The sequence below is a fragment of the Pyxicephalus adspersus genome, chromosome 10 (assembly GCF_032062135.1).
Source record: "Pyxicephalus adspersus chromosome 10, UCB_Pads_2.0, whole genome shotgun sequence".
In the NCBI taxonomy this organism is placed as follows: Eukaryota; Metazoa; Chordata; class Amphibia; order Anura; family Pyxicephalidae; genus Pyxicephalus; species Pyxicephalus adspersus.
The window spans coordinates 20,211,711-20,230,256 of record NC_092867.1 but is presented as its reverse complement, the minus strand read 5'-3'; the positions used below and the strand labels follow the sequence as shown (position 1 = coordinate 20,230,256).

The window sequence follows — 18,546 nt, the reverse complement described above, 5'->3', positions numbered from 1 at the left end:
TCAGGCCAGCAGGTATACTTCTGATGCCTTATATGTAACTCAAACCTTCCATAAAGTCTGCACAGCAGTCTATTGTCTCAATGTGTCATAGCCTAGACATGAAATGCTTTATCATATAAACACAGCTAAAATCACAGGTAAAGTAAAACTAAAAAGCAGTGCATTTAGTGAATGTATTAAGAAAGTTAATACATGCTAACAACATTATGGAAAACTTTTGTAGGGATTAGAGAAATACCGGTAATCCACCTTGTCTTTGGAATGCAAATATACTTTTGTAACTTTGTATTGTGACAAAGAAGTATATCTTTCTGCAATGTATAATGTTTCTTCTGTTCTAGATTCAGGTACTGTACATTCAATTTGTGCTCATAGACAGGTGCAGCCTTCTTCAGAGTTTACATCCTCCAGGCAGAGATTTTTTTTTCTCTATCCTCTTACAGATTATTGGGCTGAGTTTTAGGGTGGGGAGAAAAAAAACTTAAAGCCATGCCACACCTTTGTCAGGACTTGCCTGGAGATGACGGGAGACTGGGATACACAGGTTGAATAAGAGAAAAAGTGAACATTCTTGAGGCATCAGTCAGCCTCTACACACCTCGGAGGACGGGTAAACAAGTGTAGGAGGGCAAACAATTATAAAAAGGAAAAGTTTTTGGGAAGGAACACATAATTTGGCCTTCCTTGTTGCCAGAGGTTCTTCTTGTGTCACAATAAGCCAGGTACGTATAACAAAACACCTATTATATTTGGATGTTTTGTTAGACTGTTAGATGCATTGAGCTAGGGGTTGTTGCATTGTATATGTGAAGGGAGTTCCAATAGATGTGTAAGTATACAAAGCATACTATAAAAATACAATGCATGCTATAGATAGCTAAATGTAAATTGTGATGTGTCCCACCCTTTGGAAGAATAGAAAGTTGTGTGACTGCAATGATATAATATACAATTGGTATGGTATATGATTACTCACTGCATATATTAGGTTCTGCTACTTGTAAGCATTGGTACTGACAGATTCTGCTTTTGATTTAAAATAAAATGTCTTTGACTTGGCTACACTGTAGACTATTTACTAAGGTGTTGTTACCATTTACTGTGAGTCAGTGATTGTGGACTTTTGAACTTGACGTTATTTGTAAGAGCCTCCCAGAATATTATTCTATAAATTCATGGATAGATAAAGCACTAATACATTGTCTGTATGCACCCCTGGTATTGGTCCATTGTGTATCATGTATACAAACATGCTGTACAATGCAGAACCATGCCAGTCTGGAGCATGTTGTTAGTCATCGAATTAGAATTGTTGTCATACAGCCTTGGAAGAAAATTCTTTCAAGGTTATTTCATGGTTCAGCAGGTAACTCTTAATTTTTGTTTGATATTTGAGAGCAATACATCTGGTTAATCCCTTACATTATGTGTGACTGCATGTCATGCTAATACCTGATATGCTAGACAAATATTTAGCCTGTTCTTTAATCAAGTTATTCTACTGATAGCATGATCAGACTCTCCCTTAGAAAGCTGGTACCTAGAAGGCAATGGCAGCTGCTGTTGTTGTCTTATCCTTCTAAAAATGCCAAGTGTCTGGCTGCCTCTGGTTTCAATACTTTGAATTGCTGACCCAGAACTAGAATGCAACAAGTTAATGTAGAGATGGGACTTGTGATCTGCAGGCTTGCCATCCAGTAATTTGGAAAACTCTGAAAGTAGAATATGCATGCAAGGGTATTGATGCTCAGGACAAACAATTGTGATCATGCCCGGTGAAAACCAAGCATATGTAAAGTGGTCCCCCAATGTTGTTTGGTAATTTGTCCTGGAGAGTCAATAAACAACCAAGTGGGGGCAATTGTTGCAATTTTCTATAGAGAAGAACACAGCAGGGGCCCAGTTACCTATACCCCTCTTTATCAAACAGCATGGTGCTGTGTTTGCAGTGCTGGTTTGATTTCCTGTCACTGCCTGGCACAGCATGTTCCATGTATGTACGAGCGGGTGCTGAGAGGTTCCTGGCTTTCCAGATGAAATAAAAAAATGAGTGTGAGGGTATATGACAGCCTAATATCTTAGTATGTAACTGTGCAAATATCAGGTCTTTGCAATTGTTAAAACTGTTTTTTCTTTTAATGAGAAGCTGTGATGGCAGAGACACAAGCAAGTTTCACGTCGTTGGAGTTATGGGCCATCATGAAGTTGTTGTTTCTCCAGGGAAAGTCAGCAAAGGACATTCACACTGGGATGTCACAAACACTGGGGGAGAAGTGTCCTTCCTTTTCCTGGAGAAACAAAAACTTCATGACGGCCCGTAACTCCAACGACGTGAAACTTGCTTGTGCCTCTGCCATCACAGCTTCTCACTAAAAGAAAAAACAGTTTTAAGAATCGCAAGGACCAACTACATACTAAGATATACACTCATTTTTCTATTTCATCTGGAAGGGGGCAAAGCTAGGAACTTCTCAGCACCCCCTCGTACGATAGAAGCATGGCCAGGTTTATTCATGTAATTTGTTACCAATCATACCACACAAAATTTTCCCAAACTTGAAATGTTAAGAGATTAGTTGCAAAGTTTTAAATCTTTGGACACTGAGTCACTGTTAACATCTTGAATATCAAACTACAAAGTTTCCCACATATTGCACATTAACAAGTTTGTGTTAGAGAGATGGAAAGTGAATGCAGTGTGCATACTAGGTGAGATTTGGAAGATGTGCTAGAGATTTGTACTGTTAGGTCACTCTTTGAAAACCACACTATACATTAAGAAACAGTCAAGCCACTGTTAGACCTTAGCAACAGATTGTGTTTGTAGATGAGATGCAAAAACTAAATCAAATCAAACTGAATATGAACTGTATGTCCTGGAAATGAACTTAAATTCTAGTAATTCAATCTAGCATATAAAACAGGGCTGCAAATAAACCATATCACACCAGAAAGTTTAAAGGATCTGCCCAACTTATATTGTAGTTTTTTTTTTGGATTTGCAAGAGCAAGTTTCCATTCTACAAGTCGTTTTGTGCTGCAATGCGTTTGGTGTTCTTCTGTTGATGTCTCCAAAATATCTCTGGCTGCTTGACTTTGTACCCTTTTTACCATCTACAACATGCATGTAAATCATGAGCACATAAAGTATTCCACAACTCCAATAAAGGTAGCAAGCAATGTTTGCTTAGACCTTTGTGTTTGCCAGTAGAGCATCGAATTTATGACAATTGTTAAACTGTGCAACGTATTTTTTTATTCATTTTTGGCATCTAGTCTTGATCATACCTAATACACTGTGCAGCAGTCATTTCGACGTGTCTTAGTCTGCAGTATAATTTATTTGGCAGCTGTGCATTGGAAGTTTTATCCTGTAATCCAAGTACTGATATAATATAAGTGGTCTTTTGTACTGCTTTCAGCTTTGCAGGAATACATATAGCCAAAATATTCATTTGGTACCTTTGATATATTCTTTTGTTAACCCCAATGTTACTATTATAGTACAACAGTGCCTCCCCAAAAATTAAGTATGTAAAGGGTACTGCAGTTTAAATATTATGCTTAACCTTCATGTATTTATACCCTTTGTTTGGCCGGAGCCCTTAACTGTAATCAGCCAATAGGGGTGGCCTGGTACTCCAGAGGACATCTATTTGGTTGAGTATCCTTTCCAATATCTCCCCTTACAACTAATTCATGTCAAAACAAATCATTACATACAAGGGCTCAGACCTAATATATCCCCTCATATAATCAGATGAGGGCTAAGATCATTGCAATCATTTCTAGGAGGATATATCTTTTTCTTTTCTAGAAAACATTTATTAAACTACAGTATATCACAATACGTACCTAACTTAAAGTCATAAGGGATATAAAACCAACCGAGACACATAAAAGATATTCACCACATAATTACACATAAAAATTAAAATAATTGCCATAGGGTTGGGTGCACACAGGAATGCATTGCTTTATGTTTCAGAAACCATTGGTTTGTCATGTAGCTACATGATTTTGATAAGGTGTTATATAATCATAGCTACGCCTAGCGGTCGATTGTGACAATGCAGCAAATTGAAGCTTAAATAATACAATCATCAAATACTGGATGAAAGTAACCCTATGTATGGCTGCACTGGATAGAATAGATGTAGAATGGGAAGAATTAGAGTCTGACAGGAGTTTTAATTATCCAAGGTGCATAATTTACCCATCTAAGCTAACCTTGTCTGAAGACTGGTTACAATCTTTATAACCCTGGATTTCTAATTTCAGATTTTCTGCATTTCTGGATTTATTTAAAGCTTACTTTAATAGATAACTAATGTGCAATAAAAAATACTTGAATACTCAAGTTGCAAATTCGTAAAAGATCATTTAGAGTTATTCAGTGCCTGTGGTATGAATATGAAAACTCTTGAGATAGTTGGTGGGGTTTCATGGCAAATTACTGTGTAAATATGTATTAAAGAAACCACTCTCCAAAATGGTGATTGTTAACAACAATGCTATTTAAAAACAGATTAGTTTCAACAGTTTTTAGTATTAATTAGAGAAACCTAATACTGGAACAAAACTCATGTCTACCTTGAATAAACTACCAGTCCTCTGCTCAGCTTGATAATAGGCTAGAAACATTGGAAAATGTATTTCCACCAATATATGGGTTGGGGGTTTTATATAGAATACTGTAGTCAATTTTAGGGTGGACATATATGTGAAATACTCACCATCCAATTCCTGACATTTTATTGGGTTTTGATGGACGTGGGATATACATAATGCAAAGTGTGCCATAGCAGAGCCATACACTCTGGGGCACTTTATAGAAATACATTCTATTTGATTGGGAATTGATAAATAATAAATAACTCATTACAAAAAGTACAGACATATATATGCATGTAAATGTGATATTGCCTTGTGCTTGGAATGTATATAGGACACCGGGTTGCAAATACCAACAAATGTAATCATGAAATGTAACTTTATAATACAGTTTGTTAGCCAATACAGTCTGAGACTTGAGTTTGTTAGATTATTTTTTAATGCTGTCCCTGATAATTGCATACCTAATCTGTAAGATTTTAATTGTCTTTAATTTCACTGAAAATACAGCCCCAATAGGAAGACTTTCAGTAGATGTCCCCTAGGAAATACGCACAAATTAAAGAAGAAAGATTCTGGACTCCTCATTCCATAGCATATTAGGACTGAATCAGTCAATGGATGTCTAACCTATACAATGGGCTGATATATATGGATTATATTTAATCAGGTGCCCTTTCTGTTTAAGGCATACATATCTAAAAATGAATCTTTAGATTGTTCTGCAAATGCTAAAAACAGCTATATTATCTTGTTACTGTTTTTTGGGGTTGCTTTAATACCCTGGATGAAAACGTATAACAGTAAAAGACTGGAAACATAAAAAATGGAACCCTAAGAAAAAGGTGGTGACTTTAGGAACAGCCCATAAAATGTTGTAGTTGCATCTAGAATGGCTTAATATGAGTAAGGAGAATAGAGTGAATGTAGCAAAATAATATTTTTGTGTGTGCACATTAAGATAATAATAAGAAAAAAATTAATTTTTCTGCTTATTTTATTTTGAAACATTAGGATACCCAAAGTAAATAGGTTATAAGTAGATACTCAAAACTAATGCTGGTGACTGAGATTGAGTTGTAAGCTTCTGTTAAGGGAAATTTGATCTTCAAGAAAGAAATGTAATAAAGGTTGATTTCATGCAGATATACTAATGAATTTGGAAGCTTTAATTTTCAAAGATGCAATGCACATTTTTGTGCGAAAAATACCTAGACCTTTTCACCTGTGATTCCTAATTGTGACCTGTGTATCTCTTCCATGCAACTTTGGACTCCAGTGCCTGCCTTTGGACTTGACCTTGCTGTTTTTGGTCATATTGATTGCTTATGAGTGTCTACAGCCTAGATTTGACTGTGGAATGCATTCTAGGTGAAAGGATGATGTTTCCTTTATAGTCTGTTCTGCCTTTTATAGATCAGTAGAGTTTTGTTTCATCCTTCTTTATTTTTAAACAACATCCAGCTTTACATTTTTTGGCCAACAATATATGCTATCCTTTAGAATCACATAATAGCTTTACCAGACTACCAGGCTCTACCTCCCTCCAAGCTATACTTTATAAGGGTTTAAATTACTGTACTCTGTATATAATAACTCTGGGCGTTGCTGTGCTACAATAAATACAGGTGTTTGCATGTATGTAGCCTGCAGGAACACAATATTGTGAAGATTATAATGATCACGCAAGGTGTCTGAGTTACAAATGCTTTTGGAGCTGAATAGTTTTCATTCTTCAACAACGCAGGCTGTAAAATCTATACACCCTGAATAAATACTTATTAAACTTATTTAAAACATTTACATCACTCTAGCTGTTCCAACATGCTGTGTCATCTGACTAAGGCTATGTAGAGGTGTAAAGTATGTAACTATGCTAGAGAAGAACACTGTGTTTTTGTGAATAACAAAATATACTGCTTTAGGAAAAGAACAATGGAAAATAGTAGTTTGAACCATGTTTTGATTTTGTATGCTGTATTTTGATTGTTTGCCTTGACGTGAGATAAGAGGATGAGAGTGAATGAGAGAGAAGGTAGGGCTGAGGAGAAGAGTTAGATTATAAACAGAAGAGATGGACCTTTGTGATAGAGAGAGGTGGACAGAGAGTGGACCTGGTTCATGGATGATCAGCAAGGAGGGTGGGGGGACAAGAATTCAGCATGTAGGACCAGTAAGTGGAAGTAAATCAAAAATGGCTAAGTGGGGAAAAATTAGTCAGTAGAAGCTAATTGTGGTGGGGCAAAAAAAAAGTTTTGTAGAACACAAAGGAAAAAATGATCAAAGCAGGCAATCACGGTGAATGAAAAAGGGTTGGTGGGTCAACTGCTATGGTGGATCATATATATATAACAATATAAAGAAGACAACAATATAAATACTGCATGGTAATACTTTAGGACATAGAAAATTGAGCTGCTTGGTGGACATCTCAATATCAGCATTGTCCTCATTCTTCTAGTAACTCCTAAAGACATCTATACCACCCCACTATAAAAATAAAATCTAAAACGTTACTTTGCATTTAATCCTGCTAGGAAATTACAACTTTTCTTCAGTTGGTACTGGTGTTCTAAATGACCTGTGCATTGCCTGCAGCTATTGCAGTCTTCTGGGAAGCATGGCACCTTACTTGTAGAAAAGCTGAACTGGCGCTACACAAGCATGGGATACCAATCCCATCTAAGCCTGCTTTTATGTAGTATTAAGCGCCTATCATTTCTCTAACATAATTAAAGGTGTGCAAATTCCATTGTTGCTTCTCCAGCCAATACTCCTAATTTTGTAGATCATTTTACATTAGGAATAATTAGAGCCATTTGATATAGCAATGAATCAAGTCTAACTGAACAGGTTTTAAAATTAGTGTAGCAGATGTGGAGCTGAGGTTTTAATTTTAGGAGGGCTGCTTTCACAGTGGTTTAAATAAAGGTGATCAAGTTCAAAGTGCAGAGACCCTAAACAACTTTAACCGTTTTATCTGTATATAGCTGTCAGAGTAATGATCATTGCAGGGTTCATATGTTGCTTCTTTGTTTATAAGACTAGAAATGCTTTTGGTATAGCTATTTTGCAGATTTGTTTCTAAAAGTTAAGATCTGATTATTAAGCCATTTTCTAACTCAGAACATTGACTTCCAAAATCTGGGGTTTGTGACGGAAACACATTTTTCTCAGTACACATTTTAACAAAATCAAAGTAAACGCAAAGTATTTTTTGCATACATCCAGACATATTTGTTCATGCTGATCTATTGGATTTAGTATTTTCCAAGTCACCAACTGCAGCAGCACAACAAAATGTTGCCAATAATTTCAACATATGTAAATCATTTTCTTTTACTACACATGCTTGGTAGATCATGTTATAATATTTACAGATATTTTTTAAGTTTGGAAAGGTTAGAACTTTTTGGGTTGAAGTTGATATCTGTATACCTTGTTAGGTTTCTTAAAACCTTTCAAGGGAAAGTGAAAGTAGATCTTTTCGATGAGAGCACAATATTTATGTAGATAAGGAATTATCTATTGCTATCTGCCTGTTCAGGACAGGAAATTTCAGAAAAATCCGACAGGCTCAAAACAGCAATAATAACTAAAAAGATATTCTTATTTTTTCTACTCCAAATCTTAAAATGCAATTTAACAGACATATATACTTCGCTATTTTAGACTTTTTTGTATGTATATGTTGGCATTAGGGTCCAAAGCACAATAATGAATGTCATTGTAACTTTTTACAGTGAAGGAACACTGGAATCAAGGGACAATTTTATCCATATTGCAAGGTTTACCCAGTCAGAGCACAGAATGCACAGAATTCTTACCAATTACACCAGCAGTGAGAGTGAGGGGAAATTCAAAAATTTATATTGCCAGCAGTAAAAAAGTAGAGCTTCCAATGAGACCAGTTATTCCCCCAACATGTGTCTAATGGAATTTTACTAACACTAGAAACTAGATATTCCCTCTCCAATTCCTTCTGCAGGACAGGAAAGAAAGTGAAATCTCCCTAATACGTAATAAATGGCAATATGAAAACAAACTTTTTACCTTTTTAACATACATACAAGATCCATTTTAATTGAATTATCTGCTACAGGTCACTGCATTATATTTCTCGGCTGCTTTAGGCTCCTAGTTCTAATGCTAACATTTATAAAGAATTCAGAGGGTTTAAAGAACAATCCAATATACAGATTTTATCTCTAAAATATGAAACATGTATAGCAAACACAGAAAGAATGTCTTGATTAAATGTATTTATTTCTTTACAGGTGACTATGGAATGGATATCATAACCAAAAAAGGTTATCGGGAAGGTGGGGATTCAGCAGGAAGAAGTAAGAGATGTTTATGATCTGTTATTTTTTATTTTTGCATTTGTATTGTCCCACATATATTCAATGTGTATGATATTTTGTTCTGTTATGAAAACATTACAGAAATACAAGGATAGAGAAGTATCATTTAGGACCTAGGATCCAATGTTTCCTTATTGTACATGTATTCACAGCTTTAATTTATTTAAACCAGGGGTGTAGTGGGGTGGGCACGGAAGAAGGACCCCGCTGGGGGGGCGCACCAGCTAGAGCCGCAGACCTTGTCTCCCTTATGGAATTGCAGGCTCGGAACAGTGGGCGGTTGTGTCTCTAAGTACAACCTGCCCACACTTCCTCGTGGGTTTAGACCTGCCATGGGAGAATGGGTGGATTCTCATATCATGATGTCACTCTGAAGGAGGTTTCTTCCCCTTTGAGTGACACATATGCAGGGGTGTAGTGGGGCGGGCACTTCTTGGATAGTACCGTGCCCCCTCTTCGTTTTTAACGACTTCACCCCTGATTAAAACGCAATTGAAAAAATATTTTTTTTTTACTGGACTGCAGTAAGCCTTCATAAAAAGTATTAACTATGCTTCTATTTTACTAAGTGCTGCATCAAGGGTTATAGCGACATGTCCTCACACAGGAGAGTCAGACTCCGACTCTCACACAAAAAATCTACTGTGGTCTTATGCATCCAATTGAATGCTGGTCAAATCAGCATATCTCTTGCTCCCTGAGCAGAGCTGGTAATAAAAGCAATGTTAATAGGGATGTGTCGGGGAGCTGGGCTGCTGCTTCCATGTGAGAGTGGCCGTCTGCTACAAGCACAGGGTATTTTAACCCTTCCTGCTGACTAGTAAAAAAAAAGGAGTTTTTATTACTACATCTGCAGTAATAAATTCAAAGGGTTCAATTGGACTTTTAATTCAAAAGGAAATAATACATTTAGAATGTTTCTTCTTACAAACAGTGTACAGCAGGTACTATAGTATTATTCTTGTATTGTGTACATATTCTACAATTGTTCCATTTGTATTATCATTTTCAAGAAATACTAAGAAATGGTTGTTAGTAATTTATTAATTAAGATCTGATTCTTGTTTTCAGCCTATTCTGAAACAGTAACAAATTCATCAAGACTAGTGTCACTGCCACCAAGTAAGTCATCATGTTAACATTGTATATGCAGCAAATGTTACATGTTTAATTTCAATTCTTAGGTGTTTAGATAAACCATTGTAGCTGCATTTTATTGTCTTGCAAAGTTTATGATTTACTAGGAAGGACTAGGAAGGAGTTGGTGAATAAAATCCTGAAAGTTCTTCTATCATTTTGTTCTAACAGAAGGAGCGAACACTAGTGGTTCCAAACTCTCTCACCAGGGGGGAGGGGGTGGTATGGAAAAGAAGACCCTGGTACAAAGCAGCACTAGTTACGTCACATCAGGTATGTTTTGTTAGACTTAATTTTATTATTGAACAAATCAATATTGCATTCTAATATGTTCTAGAATATAGCTAAGATACAATATTATATATAGGCAATGCAGATTAGTATCTAAAATGTATCTATAGCCTAAAATTGTTTTTTTTTTTTTTTTTTTTAAATAACGCAATGGTTTATTTTCCTTTTCTTTGTCTTACTGTGGAGATTTAATATCACATTACCACCAAAAAAATCTCTAAAATAACGATAAGACCCAGATTGTCACCAGAACAGGTGTTCCCAATGAAAAATCCTCTCTGAATGGCAACTATACCATTTTAGATTTTGGTCCCGGTAACAATAGTCACTAAGAAGAGTGGAATAGTCCACCTGACAAAGATATAGACAGACAGCAAAATGAAAGATTAAGAAATGAAATTCATGGGGTGACATTATCTATTTTGGCCAGTAGATGGCGCACATATTTAGGAAAACAAGACCTGTATGTCCCTCTACAGGCTGTGAGTGGTATTGCACTCTTGACCATTAAATGGCTGTAGCTTCAGTAGGTACATGTATAGTATCTAAACAAGATCACATCATATCCAAAATATTTCAGTGCACTTTGGTTTCCCTAGCATCATGCTCACCATAGACTGATCAAGTATGTTTGAAATATAAAAGAATACATATATACAACACATAAGGAATCCATTAAAAAAAGCACCTATTTTATCTTTATAAAAATAAAAATGGCAGTATATAATAAATATAAAGCATGCAATGTTTCTTGACTCTAATATATTACCAAAACCTATATAAAAATCCACCTACAGGCGGCAGCTCAAAAGTTAATCTCAGCACCTCGGGATCAAGATACGCCCAGTCCCCCACTTCTACCCTCTCAGTATCACCAAACTCCACCTTCGATAGGAAGGCTTACATCTCCAGTTCTCGTCAAGCATATGAAGGTAGGTACCATCCACGGCTGTCATGGCCTTTCAGTCTTCTTGTAAAGTAAGAACATAAATTGTCTTGCTAGCCAATTGTGTTTTGTTATCAGTTAAATATTTTTTTTTCTCAATTGTAGGAAGTTCCAGTGGGAATTCTTCACCGGAATACACAAGAAAAGAAATGGGTATGTATAGCTAGAAATTCAAAATATTTTCAAAGTAAAGTGAATTTAAAGGATTGGTAAATGTTTATCTCCAACTATACATGCACCCTGGTCCAGTTTAATTAAGCTGGTAGCAATTCACCAAAAATGTTTATATTAACAGCAAAAAAAGCTCTACATGCAGTGTTTCAGGCCCAGGTCATTTATGCTTATTTATTCTTATTAATGTTTTTCATTTTTGTTTTTACAGCTTCTTCTTCCACTAGAGGGCGAACTCAGAGCAGAGGTGAGAACATGATTAGGAAATAAATACATGACAGCTAGCTCGGTATAGAGGATGAATTAATTATTTATTATTTAAAATGAATTAATAATTATTATTCATTAATAACCAGTTAATTATAAAAAAAATAAAACTTTTTATTACCTCCAATATTAATATTATTATTATTATTGTTATTAAACAGGATTCATATAGCACCAACATATTATGCAGTGCTGTTAATGCCATCAAAGAAGAAAACAGAAAATCAAAGTTATTTGTTATACGTATGGGGATTTTTTTACATCTTTGGGGACTTACATAAACTATAAATTTGTGACCGGGTTACAGGTTCTTTAACATTTTATAGCAAAGATGACACATTTTATTAGAATACATATGGATGTAACAGTTCAATGTATCTGCATTTATTTTCACAGCTTTCCAACATTAATTTTATGATTGTGTGTTTTACAGAAACTGAAATCCGCACTCGGCTGCAAAGTGCATCACCCTCCACAAGATGTGAGTGATTATGTCATTTTCTATATCCCTGACCTAGAACAAACAATTTGGGATACTAATTCATTAATAAGTTATATTTTTATGGCAGTTTGCACATTTGAAGTTTAGTACTTAATACATAATGAAGGCATGGTGTGACTTTCATTGGCAAGTGAAATAGATTGATTTAGTTTGTCCAATACCTGTCTTAAAAAGGCACAAACAGCATTATTATAATTATTATTATTATATAGTATTTATATAGCACCGACATATTACGCAGCGCTGTACAAAGTCCATTGTCATGTCACTAGCTGTCCTTCAGAGGGGCTCACAATTTAATGCCCCTACCTCATATGTCATATGTCATTATTACAGTCAAAGGTCAATTTGGAGGGAAAGCCAATTAACTTATCTGCATGTTTTTTGGAATGTGGGGGGAAACTGGAGTACCCGGAGGAAACCCACACAAACACAGGGAGAACCTGGAAACTCCAGGCAGATAGTGTTCTGGCTGAGATTCGAACCTGGGACTTAGCGCTGCAAAGGTCAGAGTGCTAACCACTGAGCCACCGTGAGAAAGTAAGGCTGCATAAAAAACTAAACAAAGACCTATCAAAGAGTATTAGGGATAGTGATCACTGCCTAAAAACACTTTACAAAGTAATTATACGACAATACAAAGTGCAGTAATTATGTTCAGTAAACAACAGGTACCACAGTAAACATTATTCTCTGCATATCTGCACTTAGCCCCATTTTATTTCTGGTCAGCTTGGTCACACCAAGCAATTTGGGAAAGTCCAACTTTTTGAAGATTATAAAACTCTATTCTGTAAATATATTTATTCTCTTCAGGGACAGAACTTGATGATGTGAAGAAACTGCTAAAGGGTGGCCGTTCCACCAGTGTCAGTCCCACCAGATCCCCAACCAACACCCTTCCTATCCCTAAGAAAGCAACTGTGGAGACGAAGATGGTGACAGAAAGCTCCCAATCAGGTGAGGATATGTGATAACTTTGCATGGGCCTTTTATCATTATGATTTATATTTATTCTAATCAATGGCTTCTTCATACAGTTTCAGGGTCATATGACACCACTATCCTGGATTCGGCACTCCCATCATTTATGTGGACCTCCACACTTCCTGCAGGGTCATCCATGGGCGGCTACCACAACAATATGAACGGCATGGCCTATGGGTCTTCTATGATGAATGCCCAGTCCTCAGGATCAGGTAGAATTATAAAAGAGAAAAGATGATTGACAGATCTACTCATGAAAGACAAACTCAGGTCCACAAGTTTTTCACAATTGTTTCCTCCTTATTTTTTTAGTATTTGGAATTCCCAACAATCTGGCCCCCAGCTCTCCTACCTTACATTCAGGACTTTCCTCCTCTTCTGCAGGTAACTAGTTTACTTTAATGTTGTTTGTTTTACTTTAGGGAGAAATATGGGAATACTGACTGAGAAAGAAATATATGTAAAATATATTATTATAATAATTTATTAGCATACTTTCAATTCCAGAGAAACACATTGCCCTTAGAAAAACAAAAAACATACTAAATGATACATGTGTAGAATTTTAGATGTTTCCCTCCTCTATGTCAGCCATATTCTTCTCTTTATTTATTTATTTATTTTATGCCTTTCAGTTTAGATTTTAGGCTTCACTCCTATTTGCATTCAATATTAATATTCAATATATTAATATTCAATATATTTTGTGTACTGCACTCCCTTTTTACAGAATAAATGTTTAAGTTAACCTGTCATTAACAAAAATTATACACAGAAGTTGTCTTCTGTAAAAACTGATCAGCAGATCCGGAGATATATGCAGTTTAAGCTTTTTGCAAAGCATTGCTGAGATTGTAAAGATAATTTAGACTCCTTGTCGTCTCAAAAAATGAGACTCCATAAGTCAAGGGGAACAGCTAGTATAGCAAAATTGCCAATATAACCCTGAATATGAAGTAAGGGAATGCAGCGGTCGAATGAATGCACCAGCTTCTATATATAATAAATAACAAGCAATGGATGGACTAAACTTTCAATGATAGCATAGCACGTACTTTCTACTTTACTATGCATACATGATGTGAAATCAACAAATAATATTGTATGTATAACTTCTTTCTGTTTTCCCAAATAGTATATGGTGTACAAAATAATTTAGCACCATTCCAAGCTCAAGGAGCAACACTATCCCAAGGAGCTCCTCTTGTCAACAGCGCAGTAACATCTACAAACACCTCAGGTTTGTGCTCACTGATTGTTACCTGTCCACTGATTGTTACCTAGTTCCTATGCACGTTGATTGGCTGGATCCATGACTATATTTATGAGGGTAAACTTTTTTTTCCCATTTTCAGGATATGGAGTGCAAAAAAATGTTACACAAAATACACAAAGCTCAGGTGGAGTCAGCAGCACTGTCACCTCATCAGCTGGTGAGTTTCTACCATAAGATGGTGCATTGAAGGTTCTTCAAAGAATTTTGTAATACCTTTGGTTTATAATTAGGCACACTTGTGATGTAATAATAAACATGATGCAGTTAGGAAAGAATGGAAAGAATATTTGGCTTACAACAGTAAATGTATTATCTTGTCTTTGATACTATCATATTTAAAGTCAACTTTAGCCATTTATGCATCTAAGCTGTTAGTCTACCACTTTGAATTCTAGTTATAATGGCATATGTGGGAGAATGCATTTTTCTGGACCAGTGTGGATACATTTGGCGCATAAATTAAGAGAGAGAAAGAATTACATGGGGCTGTTAAAAGGGGTAACAAAGCACAGTATAATTCAAAAACACTTGAAGCCATTATTATTATTATTATTATTATTATTAAAAATATTATATTAATAATAATACACAGGATTTATATAGCGCTAACATATTACGCAGCGCTGTACATTAAATAGGGGTTGCCAATGACAGACAAATACAAACAGTGACACAGGAGGAGGAGAAGCCATTCTCTTTTGATTGTTTGCACGTCCAGTTACAAAGTTGATGGTAATAAAAAATGGCAAGCTTGTGTCCTTCAAAAAAACAGGGTAGCAGTGACATTTACTAGAATAATCTCAATACTTGGGACTACACTATTGCTCGTATACTGGAGTGTCATTCAAGTGCCCGGAACAGTGATAAATATGGTCCTGATACTACTTTAGAAGAATAGGATAATGAGGATTAACACCTCAACACATCATCAAACTCTTCTATAACCTTTACTTTTTACATCTGCTGTATAATGTTTATTATTATTGATGCAGTTAATATTAAAAATAAAGATGAAGTAAGAGGGATTTTAATGTGACCCTTCCAAAATACCTAACCTAAAAGGACAGTGTCCATGTTACTGCAGCATCTTATTTTCAACATATCACATGTTTGTATTCTATTTTTGCCTTTTTAAAATTCAACCTTTTCCCCTATTCTTTTTCAGTAACTAGCACTAAAACACAAGGTGATGAAATCCTCAGCAAAGATTACAAGTTCCTTTTGCTGGAGAAGGAAAAAATGCCTACAAAGAAGGATGGAGACATGCTGATAATGTCCAAAGACAGCGGAAAGGTCTTCACAGCTTCTAGCATTGGTTGTTCAGGTATAAATCACAATTTTATTATAACACAGAGTACAGTGTAGTTACTCAAACTGAAAAATCAGAGTTATTTGTTTGTTTCTTGAAATGGATACCATTTGAACATGACTATATTAGTTTAGAATTCAAACCTTAATTATACAACAATAATAAAGTGGGACAGATATGCCAGAAAGACCCAATCATTGCAAGACTGAACCTCATGCTTGTCTAGTGTGCCTGACACCAAAAGATCAATTAACATTGTTTAGAATGAGTTCAGCGATTGCCAGTTACATTATCTCTTGTGATAGGTACACTTTATAACTTTAGTACAGTATTAAGTTGTAAATCTACATTCTTTATGCATGGATCTCTATTATAAAATAGTTATTAGCTAACACTCGCTAGTAAAATCATGGGTGCATAACCCACCTTTGCAGTACCTTGCTTTAGATGCTTTTATATAGTAATTTGCACACTTAGGTAATAGATTGTCTTCCAATTCACAACAGGTTCATACGGTGATGACACCCTGAAGAAAGAAAAATCTGTTACAACTAGCATGGACACTTCATACAGAACAGAAGCGAATGGTAATTTAATTATTGTTCACATATATTCCAACTAGAATGACAGTACGATATATTAACACATATACTGTTATATCCTAGGTGGTTTAAAGGTAACCAAAGACAAAGCTACCTATGCAGGTAAGAACTCTTCATTCATTTCGTTTTCTCTAACTACGTTAAAAAATTTATAAATTAATACTTTAATACTCTTTCATATCCTCAAGCTAAGTCTTAAACAGGAAGGAAATAAATAATGCATACTAAAATATATTTGGTTAATAATATTTAAATTTTAAAAAATTGTGGTCGCTTTCTGTGTAGATCACACCTTTTTATACTGGGTACAAGACCACATATATTCAACCAGTAGTTACAAAACACATACTATTTCCGTGCACAGTCTGTATCTTGTGCAGTTCAGCTGTGGTTCACATTAAATACACATTTCATATCAAATTAATAATGGGTGTTGTATATGTTGTAATCTGCAAGGTCAGATTAGCACAAAATAGAGAAGAGGTTCAATCAGTGGACATCAAATCACACCCAGCAGGCCTCAGATATAAGATTAAAAACCTCTGACATGCATGTATTTCAAGAAAAAAAAATAAAGTTCACATCACTTTGTGTCATTTTCAAACAATAATCCAGCAGACATTACAAGCATCAATATACAGATCAGCATCAACAAGCATCAATAATAGAGTTTTCTCTATTCTCATGCAGTTGTTCCCAGATAAAGCTGCTAAATTAGCCTTCTTGGCAATATATCAGGTCACCTAAATGTCCATGTGAACAGGGTGCCAAAAGGCCTGCCTGGCTAGTTTACTCAATCAGGAAGCTTCCTTGGCTCTCCCATTATTGCCTCCTCTCACATATTCTTTACACAGGCCTCTCTTCCTGAGTCACACCTGGCCTCATATTCCAACTCCATCCCCATTTAAAATGCAGAATCCTTTTATTAGGATTCGGTTGGTGTTTCAGAGCCACCTCCAAATCCTGGCATGGAAAAAGGGATGGAGCGTTTGGCCCACCCATTTGTTCAAAAACACTCCAAAATTAAGTTCTGTAAATCTGCGGCATAACATTTACCTACAGCCTTATCAAGTCCCTTTATCTCATAATAAATGTAAAAAAGAGAGGAAAATAGTACCGCATGAAGCTACAATGTATACACAAGCAGCCATACAACCTATAAAATGGTTACAGTCCTGCACAGTATCCGCCATTTTATGATATTGGAGATACATGAGATTTACTCCAAGATGGCAAGAGGTGCCCATATTTTCCCTTAACCACCAGGGCTTAGATATAAAAATATAGAGCCTTCAGTTTTCTTTTCTATCATCATTAAAATCGCCAACCTTATGTTTAATTTCTAGGGCTGCTGATAAATAAGTTGCATCTGTTTATCCTTTTTAAGTTCACTAATGCTTGTTACTTTTTACAGAGATACACCGTGTAGATGGTCTAAAGTCTGCCAATGATCAGTATGTTGAAAGGCAGGAAGGTGGAGTGGACAAAGCCTGCGGACCATGTGCTTCCTGCTGCAAATGGTGGATGTGGGCTCTTGGGTTAATCCTTGGCCTACTATTCCTTTTAGGACTGCTCTTTGGACTTATCTCTCTCTGTAAGTAATCTAATATTGTACTATGATGTCACAACATCAATTGCAAATAGATCAATAGGAACAATCAAAATTTATTTCACAAATAATGATCAAAGCAAGCTTTATGTTGGAAAGTACCGTCTTACATAGTTCTAAAACACTAGTCCGTTGAGTTCAACCAAAAACTCAATTGACTTGTCTGCTTTCCTTCAGTCTTAATAATGAATGGCAAGGGTATTACATTGATAAAAATTATTTTGTCAGTTTGGTATTATTATTATCTTGTTTCTATGTAAATATATTATAAATGTATATTATAAATCTTGTTTATATGTAAAATTTGGGGCAGCCATATTTGCAACTACAGGTATGTCTTGGAGAGCTTTAAAAAAATCAGGGCCATTGCCTCCAAAGTCAAACATTTTTTAACCCATTACCACAACCCACAGCTTTCACCAAAAAAGTTGTTCTTATTGAAAGATCTCCCTCCCTTCTGTTTGGTGACAG

At 35.6% G+C, this 18,546-nt stretch overlaps 1 protein-coding gene across 1 annotated transcript in view; it reads left to right on the top strand.

The window, feature by feature from the left end:
• Positions 1-531: 531 nt before the first annotated feature.
• Positions 532-18,546, top strand: part of COL17A1 (collagen type XVII alpha 1 chain) — a gene marked incomplete in the record, with an annotated part of 38,757 nt that continues 20,742 nt past the window's right edge. Inside the window, 17 exon segments of the mRNA XM_072424238.1 lie at positions 532-722; positions 8,892-8,957; positions 10,050-10,100; positions 10,287-10,388; positions 11,204-11,338; positions 11,458-11,505; positions 11,735-11,770; positions 12,224-12,271; positions 13,109-13,252; positions 13,333-13,491; positions 13,592-13,663; positions 14,415-14,519; positions 14,635-14,712; positions 15,721-15,879; positions 16,371-16,451; positions 16,530-16,568; positions 17,881-18,060. Coding sequence (XP_072280339.1) covers positions 8,903-8,957; positions 10,050-10,100; positions 10,287-10,388; positions 11,204-11,338; positions 11,458-11,505; positions 11,735-11,770; positions 12,224-12,271; positions 13,109-13,252; positions 13,333-13,491; positions 13,592-13,663; positions 14,415-14,519; positions 14,635-14,712; positions 15,721-15,879; positions 16,371-16,451; positions 16,530-16,568; positions 17,881-18,060 — 1,492 coding nt within the window.